The sequence below is a fragment of the Drosophila rhopaloa genome, unplaced genomic scaffold (genome assembly GCF_018152115.1).
Source record: "Drosophila rhopaloa isolate 14029-0021.01 unplaced genomic scaffold, ASM1815211v1 contig_3, whole genome shotgun sequence".
Classification (NCBI taxonomy): domain Eukaryota; kingdom Metazoa; phylum Arthropoda; class Insecta; order Diptera; family Drosophilidae; genus Drosophila; species Drosophila rhopaloa.
The window spans coordinates 6606207-6625401 of NW_025335123.1; the positions used below are offsets into that span (position 1 = coordinate 6606207).

Consider the following 19195-nt stretch of genomic DNA (forward strand, 5'->3'; position numbering starts at 1 on the left):
TCGGAAATATGGATTCAATAGTTTACAATATCAAATGGTGTCTGGGTTCCGTTTCAAACCGATATGTTAATTCAACAAAATTATAAACATATCAATTATGAACATAAGATAGTTAATATACCGTTTAGTGATTAAAAAATATATAAAATGGGACTTAATAAGAGTTCTATATATTTCGTAAACTAAAAATATTTAGCTGCAATCAACCATATTCGCTTAACCGAAATCTACTGTACAAATGTGGGATAACAGATTGGAAAACCGGGACCGCGAGCGGGGCGAAACCGGGGAATCTGCCAGTTCAATTGACGAGATAACAGAAACGATCCAACGCATTACTGGCCGATGACATCAGGCGATGCACACAACCCACAACCCACAACCCACAGGCAAAAGGGCAGTAAACGAAGCCGAGTGGAAAGCTGGAAAGTTGGGAGCTGAATGTGAGTGTCGGGGGTTTGGTTTTACCCCCCACAGTCTGTCATATTCCGTGAGTCAGTTCTCCTTGGCCCAGACCACGGTTATCAGAGGTTCTGTTTTTGTTCTCGACCACAATGACTAACGAACGGGCACGTGTTTGCCGTCAGCAAGCCACTAATAAAAAAAATAACAACGATCAGTCATTCCATCCATGCATGTCTTGGAATGTTTTAGCCATTCCATTCACACGTTTTCATAGTTTTAATATAGCATAGTCTACTCGATCCAAAGTGGTCGCATGCCAGCTGTGAATCCATCGAGAAAATGCAAATAACACTGCCAATCGCGATATTCAATTTGCAATTATCAATACTTGTCCAGGTCGTTACATGCAACTCGACAATCTCTAGTTGTTTTGTTGTCACTCAAGAACGTCGTTACGTGTATTTGTCATATCGTAATAATAATACATAATAGCCCCATATAATAATAATAACTTTGTTGACATTGATTCGGCGAACAGTCCAACAATTTCAAATGTAAATTATATGAAAAGCTTTTATCGAACGCCTGAAGGCAGGCAATGTAAATGTTGCCACGGGTAATTAAAAAAGCGTGTTTGATATGAATATAGAACTCAGCCAATAAATCTATCCAGAGCTTATGAGTTTAGAGGAAAAAAAATTAGCATTGGATGTTTTCCTCAAAAGTAAGTAGATAAATACAAATGTATACAATTTGACATTTGAATAATTATATCTGCAAAGCTAAACAAAAATTGGTTACTCTTAAAAATATATGTTACAAAACGACGATCACGACTAAATGAACTCATTAGTTGATGTTGAGCTTAGGGTATTATATTTTAAGTATGTACATTACGGCGTTCCAAATTTGTAGAACAATTTTAAGGTTTTAAGGGGTTATCCGGGTCTTGACACTTCAAAAATTCATTTTTTTCAAACTTTTTATATAATAGTACAAAGTTTCAGGAATGTTGTCTGAAAATTTCAAGTCGATCGAAGCAAAACTGTAGGAATGGGAGAAATTTAAAGCCCAGCGCGTCGAACGTCACAACGGGCCATTCGGGCTCTGGCGTCGGGCAGATGCGGCACTTTAAACGCGTTTTTCTCAAAACCACTTTTTTGAAGTCGGTAGTCACGATTTCTCAAAAACTATTGCACCGATCAACTTCTGCTTTTGCACACCTCTTTTAGACATAATTCTCTTGTCCTTAACGGAGGGATTTTTAAAATTTTTTTTATGAAAAGCGCTACAAAAAATTCAATTTTTAATTTTTTAAAAAAATGGCTCGTAGAGGACAAGCGAGGCACATACACTATCAGAATAATTTTAGTTTTTTAATTTCAGACAAAAATTGGCGGAGATATTTTGCCTACCGCAAGGACACAATTTTTTATGAGGTCAAGTTCAAGCCTGCCTCAACGGCTCAATTTTAAAAATATTTGGTTCAAATTTTTACACAATGTTGGTCAAACCATAAACATTAATGTACAATAAATTAAATTTGTGAAATTGTCATAAGATCTTTAAAAAAAATTTACGAAAATAGGCTTTTTTCGTGCTCCAAGACCCGGATAATCCCTTAATGTCGATTTGGTGCTTTTAAGGCATATCGGATGGAATTTTTTTGGAAAAATGTTTTCTACCTGACATTACTTGTCGTTTGAGAAATTTTTACGGAAACTTTAAAACCATTGTGCAACGCCTTAAACTGATGTCTAACAATTTTAATATTATTTTGACCATAAGAAAAGTTTGAATTTTGTATTTGTAATTAACCAAAAACATCTTACGTTTCCTCCTTTAAGATTTAAATTTTCTTAATAATTATAACATATTTATATTTAAACAATTATCTTATATTTTAAAAAGTCATTGGATTCCGAATCGCGCATACTAAAAATTCACCACCTTTCGATGGCATTCAATGTGTCTGGATTTTAAACGCGGGGCGTTACTTTTAAGCAAAGCGACTGGTTAACCCATATCTACTTCAATTATTGAAAGTTATTCACGATTACAACGGTTCGTTCAATTGGATTTTTCGCCAGAGAGAGAACGAATAACAATAGATAAGATTAGGCCAACCAAAATGCAGAAAATAGAAGACAGCGGGCGTACAAACTGCGCAGATAAATTGAATTGGAGGCGGACAAAAACGTAACACAAAATACAAAAGCGAATTCAAACGAAAGCACAGGCCATTAAATAACATATGTACAAGACTGAACAAGGGGTCGATGTATGTGCAGCAAATGCAGATAAAATAATTTAACCGACCCTAGACTGACTTTTCAATCAAAAGCAGCCCCAATGACAGTGTTGCGAAAAAAATATTAAACACTTATTGTTTAGACGAATAAACTTGTACGACACTTTAAGTTATATTTAAGTACAAGCAGTTTTTACTTTAATTTTAAAATTCGGGTTTACAAAAAACCTCCTGATATATGTATTTTTTAATTTATTGTAAGATGTTTACTTAACATTTCAATTTAGTTTGGGATTATATACAGTGGCTCACAGCTTATTTCAACCAGTGCTCAAGTAAAACTTTAAAATTTGCCAAATTAAGAGAGATATTGGAACACTTTAAACGCAGATTCATAGCTCTGTATTTTAACTTTTATTTCATGAATTCCTAAATTTTTAAATATTTTTGTAATATTTATTTTGATTTTAAGACTCAAATAACAGGTAAAATGAATGCCACAGCTTATTTCAACCAGCCCTTAAAAGTATATATTTTTTAAAGATTAAGAACTAAAAATGATAAAATAATATTTTGTATGACCAGCCTTCGTGTAAACAATCATTTTAAGTCTTTTTGCGATTGATTCGACCAATTTTTAAGTCACTTGGGGACTCATTTTGGCCCCTTCTTCGAGTAATGCGTTTTTTAGGTCCGTTTGACGCTTTCGAATTTTTCTGTCCAATATAGCCCATCAATTATCAATAATATTATTATCTGGAGACCAGGCTGATGGTTTCATGATATGCGGGCAATTTTAAATGAGCCATATCGGCAGAGTTCCCGATGTGTGCTTGGGGATTGTCCTGATAAAATCGGAATTTATCACGAATTCCCAGATTTTCTCCACTTTGCACCAAAATGGACTTCAATATGCTTAAATTAAGAGTTTTTTTCATTGTTGTGTCCACCAAATCCAAAATCACGGCTCAAGCTGCCGACATACAGGCCCAAACCCACCACCAGGCTTAACCATTGCCTTTAAATATTTTGTATGCAGCTCTATCTTTGGTTTTCGCCAAGCATAAGAAGCCCCATCAGATCCAAAAATATTAAATTTTGACTCGTCGGAAAGTATTACAGTGTTCCAGAAGCTGGAATCCTTATTCAAATGCTCCAAAGCGACTTAAAGCTTCACTTTTGATACTATGTGCATTTGAACCGCAAGCATGGTGGTGGGATCGTCATGGTTTGGGCCTGTATGTCGGCAGCTTGAGCCGTGATTTTGGATTTGGTGGACACAACAATGAAAAAAACTCTTAATTTAAGCATATTGAAGTCCATTTTGGTGCAAAGTGGAGAAAATCTGGGAATTCGTGATAAATTCCGATTTTATCAGGACAATCATCCCAAGCACACATCGGGAACTCTGCCGATATGGCTCATTTAAAATTGCCCGCATATCATGAAACCATCAGCCTGGTCTCCAGATAATAATATTATTGATAATTGATGGGCTATATTGGACAGAAAAATTCGAAAGCGTCAAACGGACCTAAAAAACGCATTACTCGAAGAAGGGGCCAAAATGAGTCCCCAAGTGACTTAAAAATTGGTCGAATCAATCGCAAAAAGACTTAAAATGATTGTTTACACGAAGGCTGGTCATACAAAATATTATTTTATCATTTTTAGTTCTTAATCTTTAAAAAATATATACTTTTAAGGGCTGGTTGAAATAAGCTGTGGCATTCATTTTACCTGTTATTTGAGTCTTAAAATCAAAATAAATATTACAAAAATATTTAAAAATTTAGGAATTCATGAAATAAAAGTTAAAATACAGAGCTATGAATCTGCGTTTAAAGTGTTCCAATATCTCTCTTAATTTGGCAAATACAGCGATTTAAAGTTTTACTTGAGCACTGGTTGAAATAAGCTGTGAGCCACTGTATATTCGATATATAATTTAAAGATACAAAATTTAGTTTTTTTTTTCTAAAATCTGTTTTATTTTTTAAATGGGTTTGTGTTTAAATTTTCTTGCTAAAATACAACGAAATCTCATATATGTTTTAAATCCGAAGACATATACTGTATTTCACCCTTCATTATTTGAACATTGAAATCGAACACTTTGGTAAATATTGAATTCTATGAAAACTTAGATTTTAGGCCATTGATTCAAATTTAAAAAATCTTTACTTTTAAGATGTGATCATTTTGCATCAAGAACTTTTACTTTATATTTTACGATCCATCTTTTGCGATGGAGTGTTCTGCCCCACTTAGAGCACGAGTATAATTTTGTGTTTCAGTTCTTCAAAATTGAAGTGTTAAAAAAAGCCAGATGCTACGGGGAAAAGAATGGCCTAACTGGCAGCACTGTCCACACGGGGCTTTCGAATGAGCGATAGGGGTCCGAGTGGGCGAGGGGGGCGGAAAACAGATAGAAATTGGAGCGCAACCCGAGTCCAGGCCACGATCGACAGACGAGGCGGCAGTGCCAAAGCAAAGCTACTCGCAGTCGGTCGCAAACATGAATCTCATTCCGGGTAACGTCCTGTTCCTGGTGATCCTTGGCCTTTGTCTGGCCTGGTCTCTGCCCATGACCCCCGAAAACGAGCTGGGGGACCTGCAGCCCGTGGGTTACCAGCTGCCCCGCATGGCGAAGAGCGAGGCCGAGTCGGAATTCTTCGGAAGAATCGCACCCAAAGGCGAGCACAGCGCAGAGGAGGATAAGGAATACGTTATCACACTCGAGCAGTTAAATTCCGCCGGAGTGAAGGCGTCCGATAACCGGGACTCGAAATCCCTCAGCTACAGGGAACTGGTCAGGCTCCTTGCCCTCTGGCATTTGAGCCAGGAGCGCCACATCTACGAGGCAAACGGACCAGACGAGCAGCCCGACCAAGCCATCGATGCTCATTCAGTTTAATTGCCTAATGAGTAAGCTCCTTTATTAAAGCCAAAGTTCAGTTAATAAAATGTGACAAGAGGAAAGAGCTCGGAGTACCCTTGTCCACGATATTACGGCATCTATGATATTCTGATATGATTGCTTCAATTTGATGCACTTTCGCATAATAAATAACAAAGTGACTTTTTTTTTAATGACAACTAGTTTCTAAACATCTATAATGATAATGTGGATTAATTAGGCTCGTATAAAACTGCTATTAAACTTAACCATATTGAAAAACACCCAACTTGTTCTTATTTGAAATGATTTCTTTTTAAGGCCGCTACTTGATGGGGCGACCCAATATAAAGCTAAGTCAGCTGAATGAAACTTGCAAAGTAAGTATGAAGAACAAAAATCAAAACGGCGCCAAATAAAACGCTGCGAACAGCGTTTTTAAGCTCTTAAAAGTGTCTGTTAAGCTACGCCACAGCCTTGTGTTTCTCCCACTCGATCTCGTCCAGCCGCGGCGGGGCTGATGCAGTCTCCACCGAGATGCCGCCTATCTCCGAGCTGGTGCCGGTGACCACCAGGAGCGGCATCTGTCGCCGTTGCAGGCGTTTGGCCAGCGGCGGCACGAAGAGATCGTGCTTGATCAGTTTACAGTCCGCATCCTGGTAGATGCGCCGATTGTTGTCCCAATTGAGGACGGCGAACAGCCAGGATAAGAGCCAGCCGCCGAAAAAGGCAATCACGAAGCCCATGGCAGCGTACCACATGTAGCTGATCCTGTACTGGTAAAAGAAGTGCTCATCCTCAACCTTCGCTGTTGCAGCTTGGAGGAAAATGTCGCGAGTATAGCTTCTATTAATGGGACAGCCCGCCGTGGACATGTCCAAGCTAACCAGTGGGGGCTTTGGTTGGCCGAAACCGATCCAAAAGCAAAACACCAGCGAGATGAGCAGTCCTCCGATGGCTCCCTTCTCGTTGGCCTTGGTCACGTACATGCCCAGCGTGAAGAGTCCCAGGAGAGGGCCGCCAATGATGCCGAAGATTGAGAGTGCCGCCTGCAGGAGTCCTCCAATCGAGCCCGCCATGAAGGCCATGCCAATGCAGAGGGCTCCGAAGAATAGCGACAGCAACTTGGAGTACCACAAAGTCTGGCGATCCGTGAGCGTGCGTTTGGCGCAGCAGCTAACCAAAGGCTTGAGGTAGTCCTCCAGGGTGACAGCCGCCAATGAGCTGATTATCGAGCTAATCGTTGATAGACTGGCACAGAAGATCCCCGAGACGAAGAGCCCTGCGAGGCCGGTGTACTCGCCCATCGTGTCCACGACGAAGAGGGGCATAACCTGGTCGCGCGAGTTGACCCGACCCTCCAACAGCGGATCGCAGTCGCGGTAGTACCAGTAAATGCACAGCCCGGAGAAGCAGGTGCTTACGCTCAGCAGGCACAGAATGGGCAGGCACCACCACAGGGCCGCACGAGCCGCACTCAAACTCCTCACTGCCATCAGGCGCTGGACCTGCGTTTGGTTGACCCCATAGATGGCCAGGTAGGTGGCACTTCCGCCCAGGATCTGGGTGAACCAAGTGTGCCGCTCCGTGGGATCCACACTAAAGTTGGTGAAATTGATGCGACCGTTCTCCTGCGCCACACGCCATATCGTCTCCAGGCTGCCCGCCTTCACCCAGGCGCAGATGATCACGCAAAAGACCGAGGCGAACATGAGGAGCGATTGGTAGATGTCCGTGATGAGAACGGCTTTCATTCCGCCGAGCGTCGCGTAGAAGGTACAGACTACTCCCACGATCACGATGGAGAATACCTGGTTCAGTCCGGTCACAGCTTCCAGGGCCAAGGCCGGGGCGTAGACCACAATGCCCATGTAGAGGACCATCTGCAGCGAGAAACTCATTCGCTGACAGACGTGCGACGTTGAAGCAACAACAAATAACAAGTCCCTGGACGGAGATACATAGACAGGAGACATCCCGAAAGGGGGAAGCAAACGTATATCCCCAACCCCACCCCCCACCCAGCAAGGAACAAATCCAGATACAAACATTTAGCATGGGAGGCTGTTGCTCAAAGGACTTGGACGATAAGCGCTCCTGGAGTCCCGAGGAGACCAAAAATGGCGTAAGACCTGCACACATGTTGACCTGTTCTAATGGGCCAAGAGTAATGCCCATTGCCCCTCGATTCTAGAGCACCACATCGACCATCATTGCCCAGCCGCTGGACGAGGTGGGCAGCACCGGTGTCTTCACGTTAACCCGCACCACCACCAGCACCACGCGACAGGAGAAGACGGTGACCACCACCAACGACGAGCAGGAGGAGTAGCCGCCACCTCGCCCGCAACACGTTCCATTATTTAATATAAACCTTTTTTTTTACACTTCTGTTGAATCGATTTCAATGCCATGTGTGTTTGCTCGGTGTGTGAGTGAGTGTGTGAATACTGGAATGTACATACGGACAATGTGAATACGAATATGAATATGAATCAAGTTAAGCTGTTAACGAGTAATTATTAATTGTTATGCGCCTGAATTCCAATTTCGTAATAAATTGTTGAATCGCTAAATATTGAATCCGCTTCACAGTGCCGGCAAAACAAACTGGGGTTCTCAAGCAAATCCAATGCATTCATTGTCATTAGGATTGGATTCAAATGATTAGCTTTTTCGTTTCTACTGATGTATATTAATTTAAACACAACAAGAAAGGAAAGCTAACTTCGGGCGGAGCCGAAGTTGATATACCCTTGCAGAATACTCTGTAAATTATATTCTCCAAAATTATTCATATGATGCATTCTTAATACTCATAAAAAATCCGAACTTCCTAACTTTAACAACAACAAAGTTATGGCATTTCCAATCGTTCAGTTATATGGCAGCTATTGGATATAGTCGGCCGATCCTTATGAAATTTGGTAGGTCGGATTGATTGGCCAAAAATAAAATCCATAGAAAATCCCAACTTCCTAACTTTACAAACACCAAAGTTATGGCATTTCCGATCAATCAGTTATATGGCAGCTATAGGATATAGTCGGCCGATCCTTATGAAATTTGGTAGGTCGGATTGATTGGCCAAATATAAAACCCATAGAAAATCCCAACTTCCTAACTTTACAAACACGAAAGTTATGGCATTTCCGATCAATCAGTTATATGGCAGCTATAGGATATAGTCGGCCGATCCCGGCCGTTCCGACTTATATACTGCGGGCAAAGGAAAGAAGGGTGTGTGCAAAGTTTCAATCCGATAGCTTTAAAACTGAGAGACTAGTTTGCGTAGAAACAGACAGACGGACAGACGGACATGGCTATATCAACTCAGGAGGTGATCCTGATCAAGAATATATATACTTTATAGGGTCGGAGATGTCTCCTTCACTGCGTTGCACACTTTTGACCAAAATTATAATACCCTCTGCAAGGGTATAAAAGCTAAAAAACTAATGAATCTGAAAGTTACTAAAAGATACTCCACCTAGAGTTCTACAAAAAAAAAATAATATCACTAGAAAAATGCAAAATGAACTCAACAAACGCTGTGTTTCTCTATTATTTTTATACCCTTGCAGAGGGTATTATAATTTTGGTCAAAAGTGTGCAACGCAGTGAAGGAGACATCTCCGACCCTATAAAGTATATATATTCTTGATCAGGATCACCTCCTGAGTTGATATAGCCATGTCCGTCTGTCCGTCTGTCCGTCTGTCCGTCTGTCCGTCTGTCCGTCTGTCTGTCCGTCTGTCTGTTTCTACGCGAACTAGTCTCTCAGTTTTAAAGATATCGAATTGAAACTTTGCACACACCCTTCTTTCCTTTGCACGCAGTATATAAGTCGGAACGGCCGGGATCGGCCGACTATATCCTATAGCTGCCATATAACTGATTGATCGGAAATGCCATAACTCTGCTGTTTGTTAGGTTAGGAAGTTGGGACTTTCTATGGGTTTTATATTTGGCCAATCAATCCGACGTACCAAATTTCATAAGGATCGGCCGACTATATCTTATAGCTGCCATATAACTGATTGATCGGAAATGCCATAACTTTGGTGTTTGTAAAGTTAGGAAGTTGGGATTTTCTATGGGTTTTATATTTGGCCAATCAATCCGACGTACCAAATTTCATAAGGATCGGCCGACTATATCCTATAGCTGCCATATAACTGATTGATCGGAAATGCCATAACTTTGGTGTTTGTAAAGTTAGAAAGTTGGGATTTTCTATAGGTTTTATTTTTGGCCAATCAATCCGACCCACCAAATTTCATAAGGATCGGCCGACTATATCCTATAGCTGCCATATAACTGATTGATCGGAAATGCCATAACTTTGGTGTTTGTAAAGTTAGAAAGTTGGGATTTTCTATGGGTTTTATATTTGGCCAATCAATCCGACCTACCAAATTTCATAAGGATCGGCCGACTATATCCTATAGCTGCCATATAACTGAACGATTCGAAATGCCATAACTTTGGTGTTTTTAAAGTTAGGAAGTTTGGATTTTTTATGAGTATTAAGAATGCATCGTAGGAATAATTTTGGAGAATATTATTATAGAGAATTCTGCAAGGGTATATCAACTTCGGCTCCGCCCGAAGTTAGCTTTCCTTTCTTGTTTTCTATTAAATTGTTTATTTTTTCTTTTCGTGAGCTAAGTGGATGTTGATGTGATTCATTAAATAAATATCGAGTTATGATGAAAACTATACAGTTTTGCTTCTGATTTCATTTCCTTTGGAAATGTACAAAATCGGATATGTTGAAGTGAATAAACTTAAGGGGTTATCCGGGTCTTGACACTTCAAAAAATTCATTTTTTTCAAACTTTTTTATGTAATAGTACAAAGTTTCAGGAATGTTGTCTGAAAAATTTCAAGTCGATCGAAGCAAAACTGTAGGAATGGGAGAAATTTAAAGCCCAGCGCGTCGAACGTCACAACGGGCCATTCGGGCTCTGGCGTCGGGCAGATGCGGCACTTTAAACGCGTTTTTCTCAAAACCACTTTTTTTAAGTCGGTAGTCACGATTTCTCAAAAACTATTGCACCGATCAACTTCTGCTTTTGCACACTTCTTTTAGACATAATTCTCTTGTCCTTAACGGAGGGATTTTTTAAATTTTTAATTACAACTCATTTTATAAGCCAAAATATGGCCAAAATTTACGTAAAATATGACACTTTTTATGAAAAGCGCTACAAAAAATTCAATTTTTAATTTTTAAAAAAAATGGCTCGTAGAGGACAAGCGAGACACATACACTATCAGAATAATTTTGGTTTTTTGATTTCAGACAAAAATTGGCGGAGATATTTTGCCTACCGCAAGGACACAATTTTTTATAAGGTCAAGTTCAAGCCTGCCTCAACGGCTCAATTTTAAAAATATTTGGTTCAAATTTTTACACAATGTTGTTCAAACCATAAACATTAATGTAATTAATAGGCTTTTTTTCGTGCTCCAAGACCCGGATAATCCCTTAATGTCGATTTGGTGCTTTTAAGGCATATCGGATGGAATTTTTTTGGAAAAATGTTTTCTACCTGACATTACTTGTCGTTTGAAAAATTTTTACGGAAACTTTAAAACCATTGTGCAACGCCTTAAACTGATGTCTAACAATTTTAATATTATTTTGACCATAAGAAAAGTTTGAATTTTGTATTTGTAATTAACCAAAAACATCTTACGTTTCCTCCTTTAAGATTTAAATTTTCTTAATAATTATAACATATTTATATTTAAACAATTATCTTATATTTTAAAAAGTCATTGGATTCCGAATCGCGCATACTAAAAATTCACCACCTTTCGATGGCATTCAATGTGTCTGGATTTTAAACGCGGGGCGTCACTTTTAAGCAAAGCGACTGGTTAACCCATATCTACTTCAATTATTGAAAGTTATTCACGATTACAACGGTTCGTTCAATTGGGTTTTTCGCCAGAGAGAGAACGAATAACAATAGATAAGATTAGGCCAACCAAAATGCAGAAAATAGAAGACAGCGGGCGTACAAACTGCGCAGATAAATTGAATTGGAGGCGGACAAAAACGTAACACAAAATACAAAAGCGAATTCAAACGAAAGCACAGGCCATTAAATAACATATGTACAAGACTGAACAAGGGGTCGATGTATGTGCAGCAAATGCAGATAAAATAATTTAACCGACCCTAGACTGACTTTTCAATCAAAAGCAGCCCCAATGACAGTGTTGCGAAAAAATATTAAACACTTATTGTTTAGACGAATAAACTTGTACGACACTTTAAGTTATATTTAAGTACAAGCAGTTTTTACTTTAATTTTAAAATTCGGGTTTACAAAAAACCTCCTGATATATGTATTTTTTAATTTATTGTAAGATGTTTACTTAACATTTCAATTTATTTTGGGATTATATATATTCGATATATAATTTAAAGATACAAAATTTAGTTTTTTTTTTTTTAATCTGTCTTATTTTTTAAATCCGAAGACATATACTGTATTTGACCCTTCATTATTTGAACATTAAAATCGAACACTTTGGTAAATATTGAATTCTATGAAAACTTAGATTTTAGGCCGTTGATTCAAATTTAAAAAATCTTTACTTTTAAGATGTGATCATTTTGCACCAAGAACTTTTACTTTATATTTTACGATCCATCTTTTGCGATGGAGTGTTCTGCCTCACTTACAGCACGAGTATAATTTTGTGTTTCAGTTCTTCAAAATTGAAGTGTTAAAAAAAGCCAGATGCTACGGGGAAAAGAATGGCCTAACTGGCAGCACTGTCCACACGGGGCTTTCGAATGAGCGATAGGGGTCCGAGTGGGCGAGGGGGGCGGAAAACAGATAGAAATTGGAGCGCAACCCGAGTCCAGGCCACGATCGACAGACGAGGCGGCAGTGCCAAAGCAAAGCTACTCGCAGTCGGTCGCAAACATGAATCTCATTCCGGGTAACGTCCTGTTCCTGGTGATCCTTGGCCTTTGTCTGGCCTGGTCTCTGCCCATGACCCCCGAAAACGAGCTGGGGGACCTGCAGCCCGTGGGTTACCAGCTGCCCCGCATGGCGAAGAGCGAGGCCGAGTCGGAATTCGTCGGAAGAATCGCACCCAAAGGCGAGCACAGCGCAGAGGAGGATAAGGAATACGTTATCACACTCGTGGAGCAGTTAAATTCCGCCGGAGTGAAGGCGCCCGATAACCGGGACTTGAAAACCCTCAGCTACGAGGAACTGGTCAGGCTCCTTGCCCTCTGGCATGAGAACCAGAAGCGCCACATCTACGAGGCAAACGGACCAGACGAGCAGCCCGACCAAGCCATCGATGCTCATTCAGTTTAATTGCCTAATGAGTAAGCTCCTTTATTAAAGCCAAAGTTCAGTTAATAAAATGTGACAAGAGGAAAGAGCTCGGAGTACCCTTGTCCACGATATTACGGCATCTATGATATTCTGATATGATTGCTTCAATTTGATGCACTTTCGCATAATAAATAACAAAGTGACTTTTTTTTAATGACAACTAGTTTCTAAACATCTATAATGATAATGTGGATTAATTAGGCTCGTATAAAACTGCTATTAAACTTAACCATATTGAAAAACACCCAACTTGTTCTTATTTGAAATGATTTCTTTTTAAGGCCGCTACTTGATGGGGCGACCCAATATAAAGCTAAGTCAGCTGAATGAAACTTGCAAAGTAAGTATGAAGAACAAAAATCAAAACGGCGCCAAATAAAACGCTGCGAACAGCGTTTTTAAGCTCTTAAAAGTGTCTGTTAAGCTACGCCACAGCCTTGTGTTTCTCCCACTCGATCTCGTCCAGCCGCGGCGGGGCTGATGCAGTCTCCACCGAGATGCCGCCTATCTCCGAGCTGGTGCCGGTGACCACCAGGAGCGGCATCTGTCGCCGTTGCAGGCGTTTGGCCAGCGGCGGCACGAAGAGATCGTGCTTGATCAGTTTACAGTCCGCATCCTGGTAGATGCGCCGGTTGTTGTCCCAATTGAGGACGGCGAACAGCCAGGACAAGAGCCAGCCGCCGAAAAAGGCAATCACGAAGCCCAGGGCAGCGTACCACATGTAGCTGATCCTGTACAGGTAAAAGAAGTGCTCATCCTCAACCTTCGCTGTTGCAGCTTGGAGGAAAATGTCGCGAGTATAGCTTCTATTAATGGGACAGCCCGCCGTGGACATGTCCAAGCTAACCAGTGGGGGCTTTGGTTGGCCGAAACCGATCCAAAAGCAAAACACCAGCGAGATGAGCAGTCCTCCGATGGCTCCCTTCTCGTTGGCCTTGGTCACGTACATGCCCAGCGTGAAGAGTCCCAGGAGAGGGCCGCCAATGATGCCGAAGATTGAGAGTGCCGCCTGCAGGAGTCCTCCAATCGAGCCCGCCATGAAGGCCATGCCAATGCAGAGGGCTCCGAAGAATAGCGACAGCAACTTGGAGTACCACAAAGTCTGGCGATCCGTGAGCGTGCGTTTGGCGCAGCAGCTAACCAAAGGCTTGAGGTAGTCCTCCAGGGTGACAGCCGCCAGTGAGCTGATTATCGAGCTAATCGTTGATAGACTGGCACAGAAGATCCCCGAGACGAAGAGCCCTGCGAGGCCGGTGTACTCGCCCATCGTGTCCACGACGAAGAGGGGCATAACCTGGTCGCGCGAGTTGACCCGACCCTCCAACAGCGGATCGCAGTCGCGGTAGTACCAGTAAATGCACAGCCCGGAGAAGCAGGTGCTTACGCTCAGCAGGCACAGAATGGGCAGGCACCACCACAGGGCCGCACGAGCCGCACTCAAACTCCTCACTGCCATCAGGCGCTGGACCTGCGTTTGGTTGACCCCATAGATGGCCAGGTAGGTGGCACTTCCGCCCAGGATCTGGGTGAACCAAGTGTGCCGCTCCGTGGGATCCACACTAAAGTTGGTGAAATTGATGCGACCGTTCTCCTGCGCCACACGCCATATCGTCTCCAGGCTGCCCGCCTTCACCCAGGCGCAGATGATCACGCAAAAGACCGAGGCGAACATGAGGAGCGATTGGTAGATGTCCGTGATGAGAACGGCTTTCATTCCGCCGAGCGTCGCGTAGAAGGTACAGACTACTCCCACGATCACGATGGAGAATACCTGGTTCAGTCCGGTCACAGCTTCCAGGGCCAAGGCCGGGGCGTAGACCACAATGCCCATGTAGAGGACCATCTGCAGCGAGAAACTCAGCGAGGCGGCCAGTCGGGTGGCATAGCCGAAGCGCAGCTCCAGGTACTCGTACACGCTGGCCGTCTTCAGGCGGTAGAAGACCGGGATGATAAGGTAGGCGGCCACCGGCGTGGACACCACGTAGGACAGATTGATCAGCACGAACATGGTGCCGTACTGGTAGTTCTCCATGGAGACGCCCAGTATGGTGATGGCCGACATGAAGCTGGCCATTAGGCTGAAGGCCACTGGGGCTACGCCCATGGAGCGATCCGCCAGCAGGTATTCGGTGGTGGTGCTCTGCTTGCCGCCTACGAAGCGGTAGTAGACGCCAATGGCCACGGAGATGACCAGCACCACCGCCAGTATGGTGTAGTCCCAGGCGCCCAAGGTTGTCATAGCGGATTGTGGTTTTACGGAGCTGCTGCTAAGCTGGTTTTGCTGGCAATCCCCTATCGCACATCTAATCGCTCCGGCTGATAAGTTGCCCTAATCGGGCCTCTTGAGATTCAGCGAATGTGCTTTTGGGCCTCCGAACACGTCTTCACCGTCTGCCGGTCGTCGATGAAATAAAGGCCCAAATGGAAACACAGGCTGTGTTGGTGAGCCATCATTGGGCATTTACGGCATTTACGACCCCGTCGAGAGATAGCGGCCTGTTGTGTTGCACCACGTGTGCCTGGAAAACGGGGTAACAAGGCGAAGGATAACAGAACCGCCGACCACAAGGCCTTGGAATCCATTCCAGAGAGTTCATCCCACTGGCTGACCCACTGAGGGCTCGGCCCCAGTGCACTTTCAGCTCATCGGGACACCCACTTGTGGCTGGCACTGTGGTCGACAGAGTTTAGCCATCCATAAATATTTATTTGCCCGTTGGCTTGCAATTGTAATTGTTGTTGCGATTGTCGTTAGCTGTGTAGAGCTAGCTTCCCCCTCTTCTGCTTGTTTGTTTTACGATTTTTACGAGTGAAATTAATTAATAAAGACAGCGAGGCCAGGCGGGAAGTCAGAGGAGGACTGGAGCAGTGGTCAAATAAATAAGAAGTGACAACATTTTGTGTTTACGACAAAGTTGCAACTTATGCAGTTTTTGAGCTGATGAACTACCCTTAATAAAGCGAAAAAATAACTAACAGACGACTAACAAATCATATGACTTTCTTGGAGACCAAAAATAGTTTTATGGCTGCTATCATAAATCTGGTTATTATGTGGACTTGTCTGGTGATTGTAGCTCTAGGCTAAACTAAAATTGTTGTTGCAAGAATTATTCAGCTCTAGAGGCTTTTGACGGGTGCGGGAAGACTCAAGTGTTTAAATAACTAACACACGACACATGACTTTCTTGCAAGGCCAAAAATAGTTCTTTGGGTGCTATCATAAATATGGTATGGTATCTATATGGACCAGTTTATGTGGGTGTACTCACCGTCACTTGATACCAGCCAAAGCTGTTGGGCATCAGTTTGCCAAACTTTCCGCGCGGAATGGGTGATCCTCGTCGTCGGGAGCTGGGTCGGTCCTGCTGAAGATCACAAGAAGACATTTGGTTAGGAATTTTTGGTGAGAGAATAAGGATGAATGAATCACCTTGACGGTTGTGGTCATATCGCTCATATCGTCATCCTCGTCCCAGCGCCGCAAATCCTCGGGACGCAACTTGATGTCCTTCTTGTTGTGTGGAAACTGGGAAGGCTTAAAGCTGACGCGACGCTTGTTGCGATCCTTGCGCCGCTGGCGGTCCTCCACTTCTGTTGGGACAATATTAGATAGTTAATAGGTGCTACAGATGGTTTTTTTTCCTATATAGGTGAACTGACCATCATAATCTTCGAGTGCGGAGTAACGTCCGCCGCCACCGCCGCCGCCATTGCCTATGTTGTTGTTGTACTGCTGTCGACCGCCGCCGCCACCGCCTCCACCGCCGCCGCCGCCACCACGCTTAGGCATCCTGGGTTTTTACTCCGAAATTTAAAAAAATGCTTTCTTCAGCAAGCGCACACACGTTTTTCACTGTTTTGTTGTTGCAATATCTCTGACTCGATGGCAAAACTATATTTGCGCAGTTAAGGCAGATCCAACAAGTGCCGCAAACACTTCACGCAGCTTGCAGTCCTTTTACTAGAGTCCTTGCACTAAATACTCTACGGTTATTACGACTTACGAATTTTAGCAGTCCATATACAACGCAATTTTACGAAATTATCTTTTTAGTGGCTAGTGACGAGCGATCTTGATGCGATAGATACTGCCGATGTTTTGCACGGCCCGACTGACATTTACTGACTTCTTAAGGCCCGTTGTTCCCAGAAAAAAGGTATATTTGTGACAGAAACGAAACAGATATGCAAAAAACAGGTAAAATGCTGTGTATGAAGGATTAATAGTGTTGTTTTTCCTTCGGTTCTTAGAACTGTTTATCGATGATGGCGGGTCAACTATCGTCTAGGTCGTGATTAGTGATGGCTGTCTAGCTATGTTTGCCTATCGTTTTATTTTTAGCGATACCCTGCAATGGTCTTGTATTTGAAATTTGCAATATACAATTTTTAGCCAGTTAAAACGTAGATCGAGAACATTTAAATTATCATTGACTACATTTTATAAACTCAAATGAATAAGGAACACAACTAAAATTCTTGGTGGAGACATTTTCATTAGCTATTTTTCGAAATTCAGTTGAAATGTTGAATACAAAATTAGTTCAGTTAATTTTTATCAGTCTTGCTGTTTATTAAAATAAAACAATATCGATTAATTGTTTAATTCTAGACAATATGTAGAAATTTGTGTATACGAGTCGATAGCTGTTCGATTCAAAGGCAACTTTTTGAATGCGTTATTGTAAGACTTGGCTTGTAGGACTACGAATTTGAATGTTGTGAATGTTTTTTTTTACCATTTCACCAAATTGGTAATCGATAGTTGGCAGCACGGAAGGTGATTTCTAAAAATCGAAGTCGAGTCGGGTTTCAATATCAGCAACATGTCGGAGCGAAAGAGTCCGCTAAAGGTAATCCCGGCCGTTTCGGAGGACCAACTAGTGCAGGTGTTGGCCGATCTTTTGAAGCGCTGCTCCCAGGAGGCGTTGGACAGACAGGGAAAGTTCAGCGTGGGACTTTCAGGTGAGGATCGGGGTCAGACAAGTCAAGTGGATGGTGTGCTTGTGCTGATAAGCCCAACTTGAGGTGACCTTGCGATCACAGGTGCGATCTGTGAAATTCTATTCCCAAAGTCATATCTCCCAATTCTACATGAAGGAGGATCCCTCATCCAGCTGCTGACGAAAGCCCTTAAGCTTGGAAGTTTTAACACCGACAAATGGGTTTTTTTCTTCTGCGACGAGCGGTATGTGCCCCTGGACGATGGTGAATCCACCTACGGTGCCTACAAGGCCGAGTGGCAGACCCATTTGCCGGGCATCCGCGAAACGCAGTTCGTCCGTGCCGATCCCACCAAGTCGCTTGACGACTGCGCCGCGGAGTACGAGGCAAAGGTCAAGGATCAAGTGGGCTGCGGCTGCCTGCCGCAGTTCGACCTCCTACTCCTCGGAATGGGACCTGATGGGCACACCTGCTCCCTGTTCCCCGAGCAACCAGCCACGCTCCAGGAAACGAAGCGCCTGGTCATCCCCATCCGGAACTCGCCTAAGCCGCCGCCCGAACGGATAACCTTCACCCTGCCGCTGATCAATAACGCCCGGGATGTAACATTTGTGGTTACAGGCGCTGGAAAAGCCAGTGTCGTGAAGGTAAGAATGTTGAAATTATATGAATGTCCTAGAAATCTGATAATTTTGAGTCGGTTTTTTGGTTTTAAAATCTTTACTCATAGTTAAAGAAATTTATAGGAAAAAGGTTTCTAATAAAGCTTCGGTGGGTTTTTGTGACTTGGATGAGGCAGATATTTTAGGCTATTCGGCCATCTTCTGTAAACAAATTTAAAATTGAATTTTTCTTCATATTATTTATATATACAAAATACATATGTATATACAATATAAATATACATGTATTTATATAGAAATGTACATTTCTGATATCAAAATAATTGTTAATGGTTATCTTCTTTCCGTCGCAATATGTTCATGATTTACTTTCATTTCAGCGCGTGTTTGTCGATTTGGACAAAGAATTTCCTGCTGCCTGGGTGAATCCGAAACAAGGACAATTGACATTGATTGTGGACGGAGGAGCTGGAAAAGAAATTGGTGCCTTATAATGACATTTCTTAGAATAATGATGAATCTTGTAAATAATCATATTTTTGATACAATCGTTATGATTTTTTTGTTTGAGCATGGGCAAAGACCGGAGGGATTTTAAATGTCTGAAAAAAAATGCATTCAAAAAGGCAGCATACAACAATAATTAACATAAGTCCAGTTTAAATCAAAATCAGTTGTATATTTTTTAATGGATTCG

At 42.3% G+C, this 19195-nt stretch overlaps 6 protein-coding genes across 8 annotated transcripts in view; 4 read left to right on the forward strand and 2 right to left on the reverse strand.

Annotated features, from left to right (window-relative positions):
* The window catches only part of LOC108042983 (nuclear RNA export factor 1), a 34169-nt gene extending 16976 nt beyond the window's left edge, over positions 1 to 17193 (reverse strand). The window contains exons 1-3 of one of the 2 annotated variants that reach the window (XM_044461231.1): positions 16592 to 17193; positions 16362 to 16522; positions 16201 to 16293 (exon numbers count right to left, since the gene is read on the reverse strand). In XM_044461231.1, the coding sequence (XP_044317166.1) occupies positions 16201 to 16293; positions 16362 to 16522; positions 16592 to 16721 (384 nt within the window). In that variant the 5' untranslated portion in view covers positions 16722 to 17193. Of the gene's footprint in view, positions 1 to 16200; positions 16297 to 16361; positions 16523 to 16591 lie in introns of both variants that reach the window. The other variant, XM_044461230.1, reaches the window with a different exon arrangement.
* On the forward strand, positions 4977 to 5839 carry LOC108044245. Its single transcript, XM_017123179.2, has one exon. It carries the CDS (start codon positions 5175 to 5177, stop codon positions 5571 to 5573), a length of 399 nt encoding a protein of 132 aa, XP_016978668.2. The 5' UTR covers positions 4977 to 5174; the 3' UTR covers positions 5574 to 5839.
* Positions 5698 to 16193, reverse strand: LOC108044244 (putative sodium-dependent multivitamin transporter). 2 transcript variants are annotated; one of them, XM_044461232.1, is made up of 2 exons: positions 14769 to 16193; positions 5698 to 7435 (listed from the first exon to the last, which is right to left on the reverse strand). In XM_044461232.1, exons 1-2 carry the CDS (start codon positions 15165 to 15167, stop codon positions 6020 to 6022), a joined length of 1815 nt encoding a protein of 604 aa, XP_044317167.1. In that variant the 5' UTR covers positions 15168 to 16193; the 3' UTR covers positions 5698 to 6019. The 2 variants fall into 2 exon arrangements, with proteins under 2 accessions (XP_044317167.1, XP_016978667.2); XM_017123178.2 differs by lacking the exon at positions 5698 to 7435 and having other exon boundaries at positions 13183 to 16190.
* LOC123037994 lies at positions 7345 to 8131 on the forward strand. The gene is made up of 2 exons (XM_044461236.1): positions 7345 to 7680; positions 7750 to 8131. The coding sequence occupies exons 1-2, from the start codon at positions 7612 to 7614 to the stop codon at positions 7885 to 7887; spliced, it is 207 nt and encodes a 68-aa protein (XP_044317171.1). The 5' UTR covers positions 7345 to 7611; the 3' UTR covers positions 7888 to 8131.
* Positions 12107 to 13172, forward strand: LOC123037993. The gene has a single exon (XM_044461235.1). The coding sequence runs from the start codon at positions 12506 to 12508 to the stop codon at positions 12905 to 12907; it is 402 nt and encodes a 133-aa protein (XP_044317170.1). The 5' UTR covers positions 12107 to 12505; the 3' UTR covers positions 12908 to 13172.
* Positions 17194 to 17693: 500 nt separating the features above from the next.
* Positions 17694 to 19046, forward strand: LOC108044225 (probable 6-phosphogluconolactonase). Its single transcript, XM_017123145.2, has 3 exons — positions 17694 to 17896; positions 18032 to 18522; positions 18879 to 19046. The coding sequence occupies exons 1-3, from the start codon at positions 17758 to 17760 to the stop codon at positions 18990 to 18992; spliced, it is 744 nt and encodes a 247-aa protein (XP_016978634.1). The 5' UTR covers positions 17694 to 17757; the 3' UTR covers positions 18993 to 19046.
* Positions 19047 to 19195: the final 149 nt, after the last annotated feature.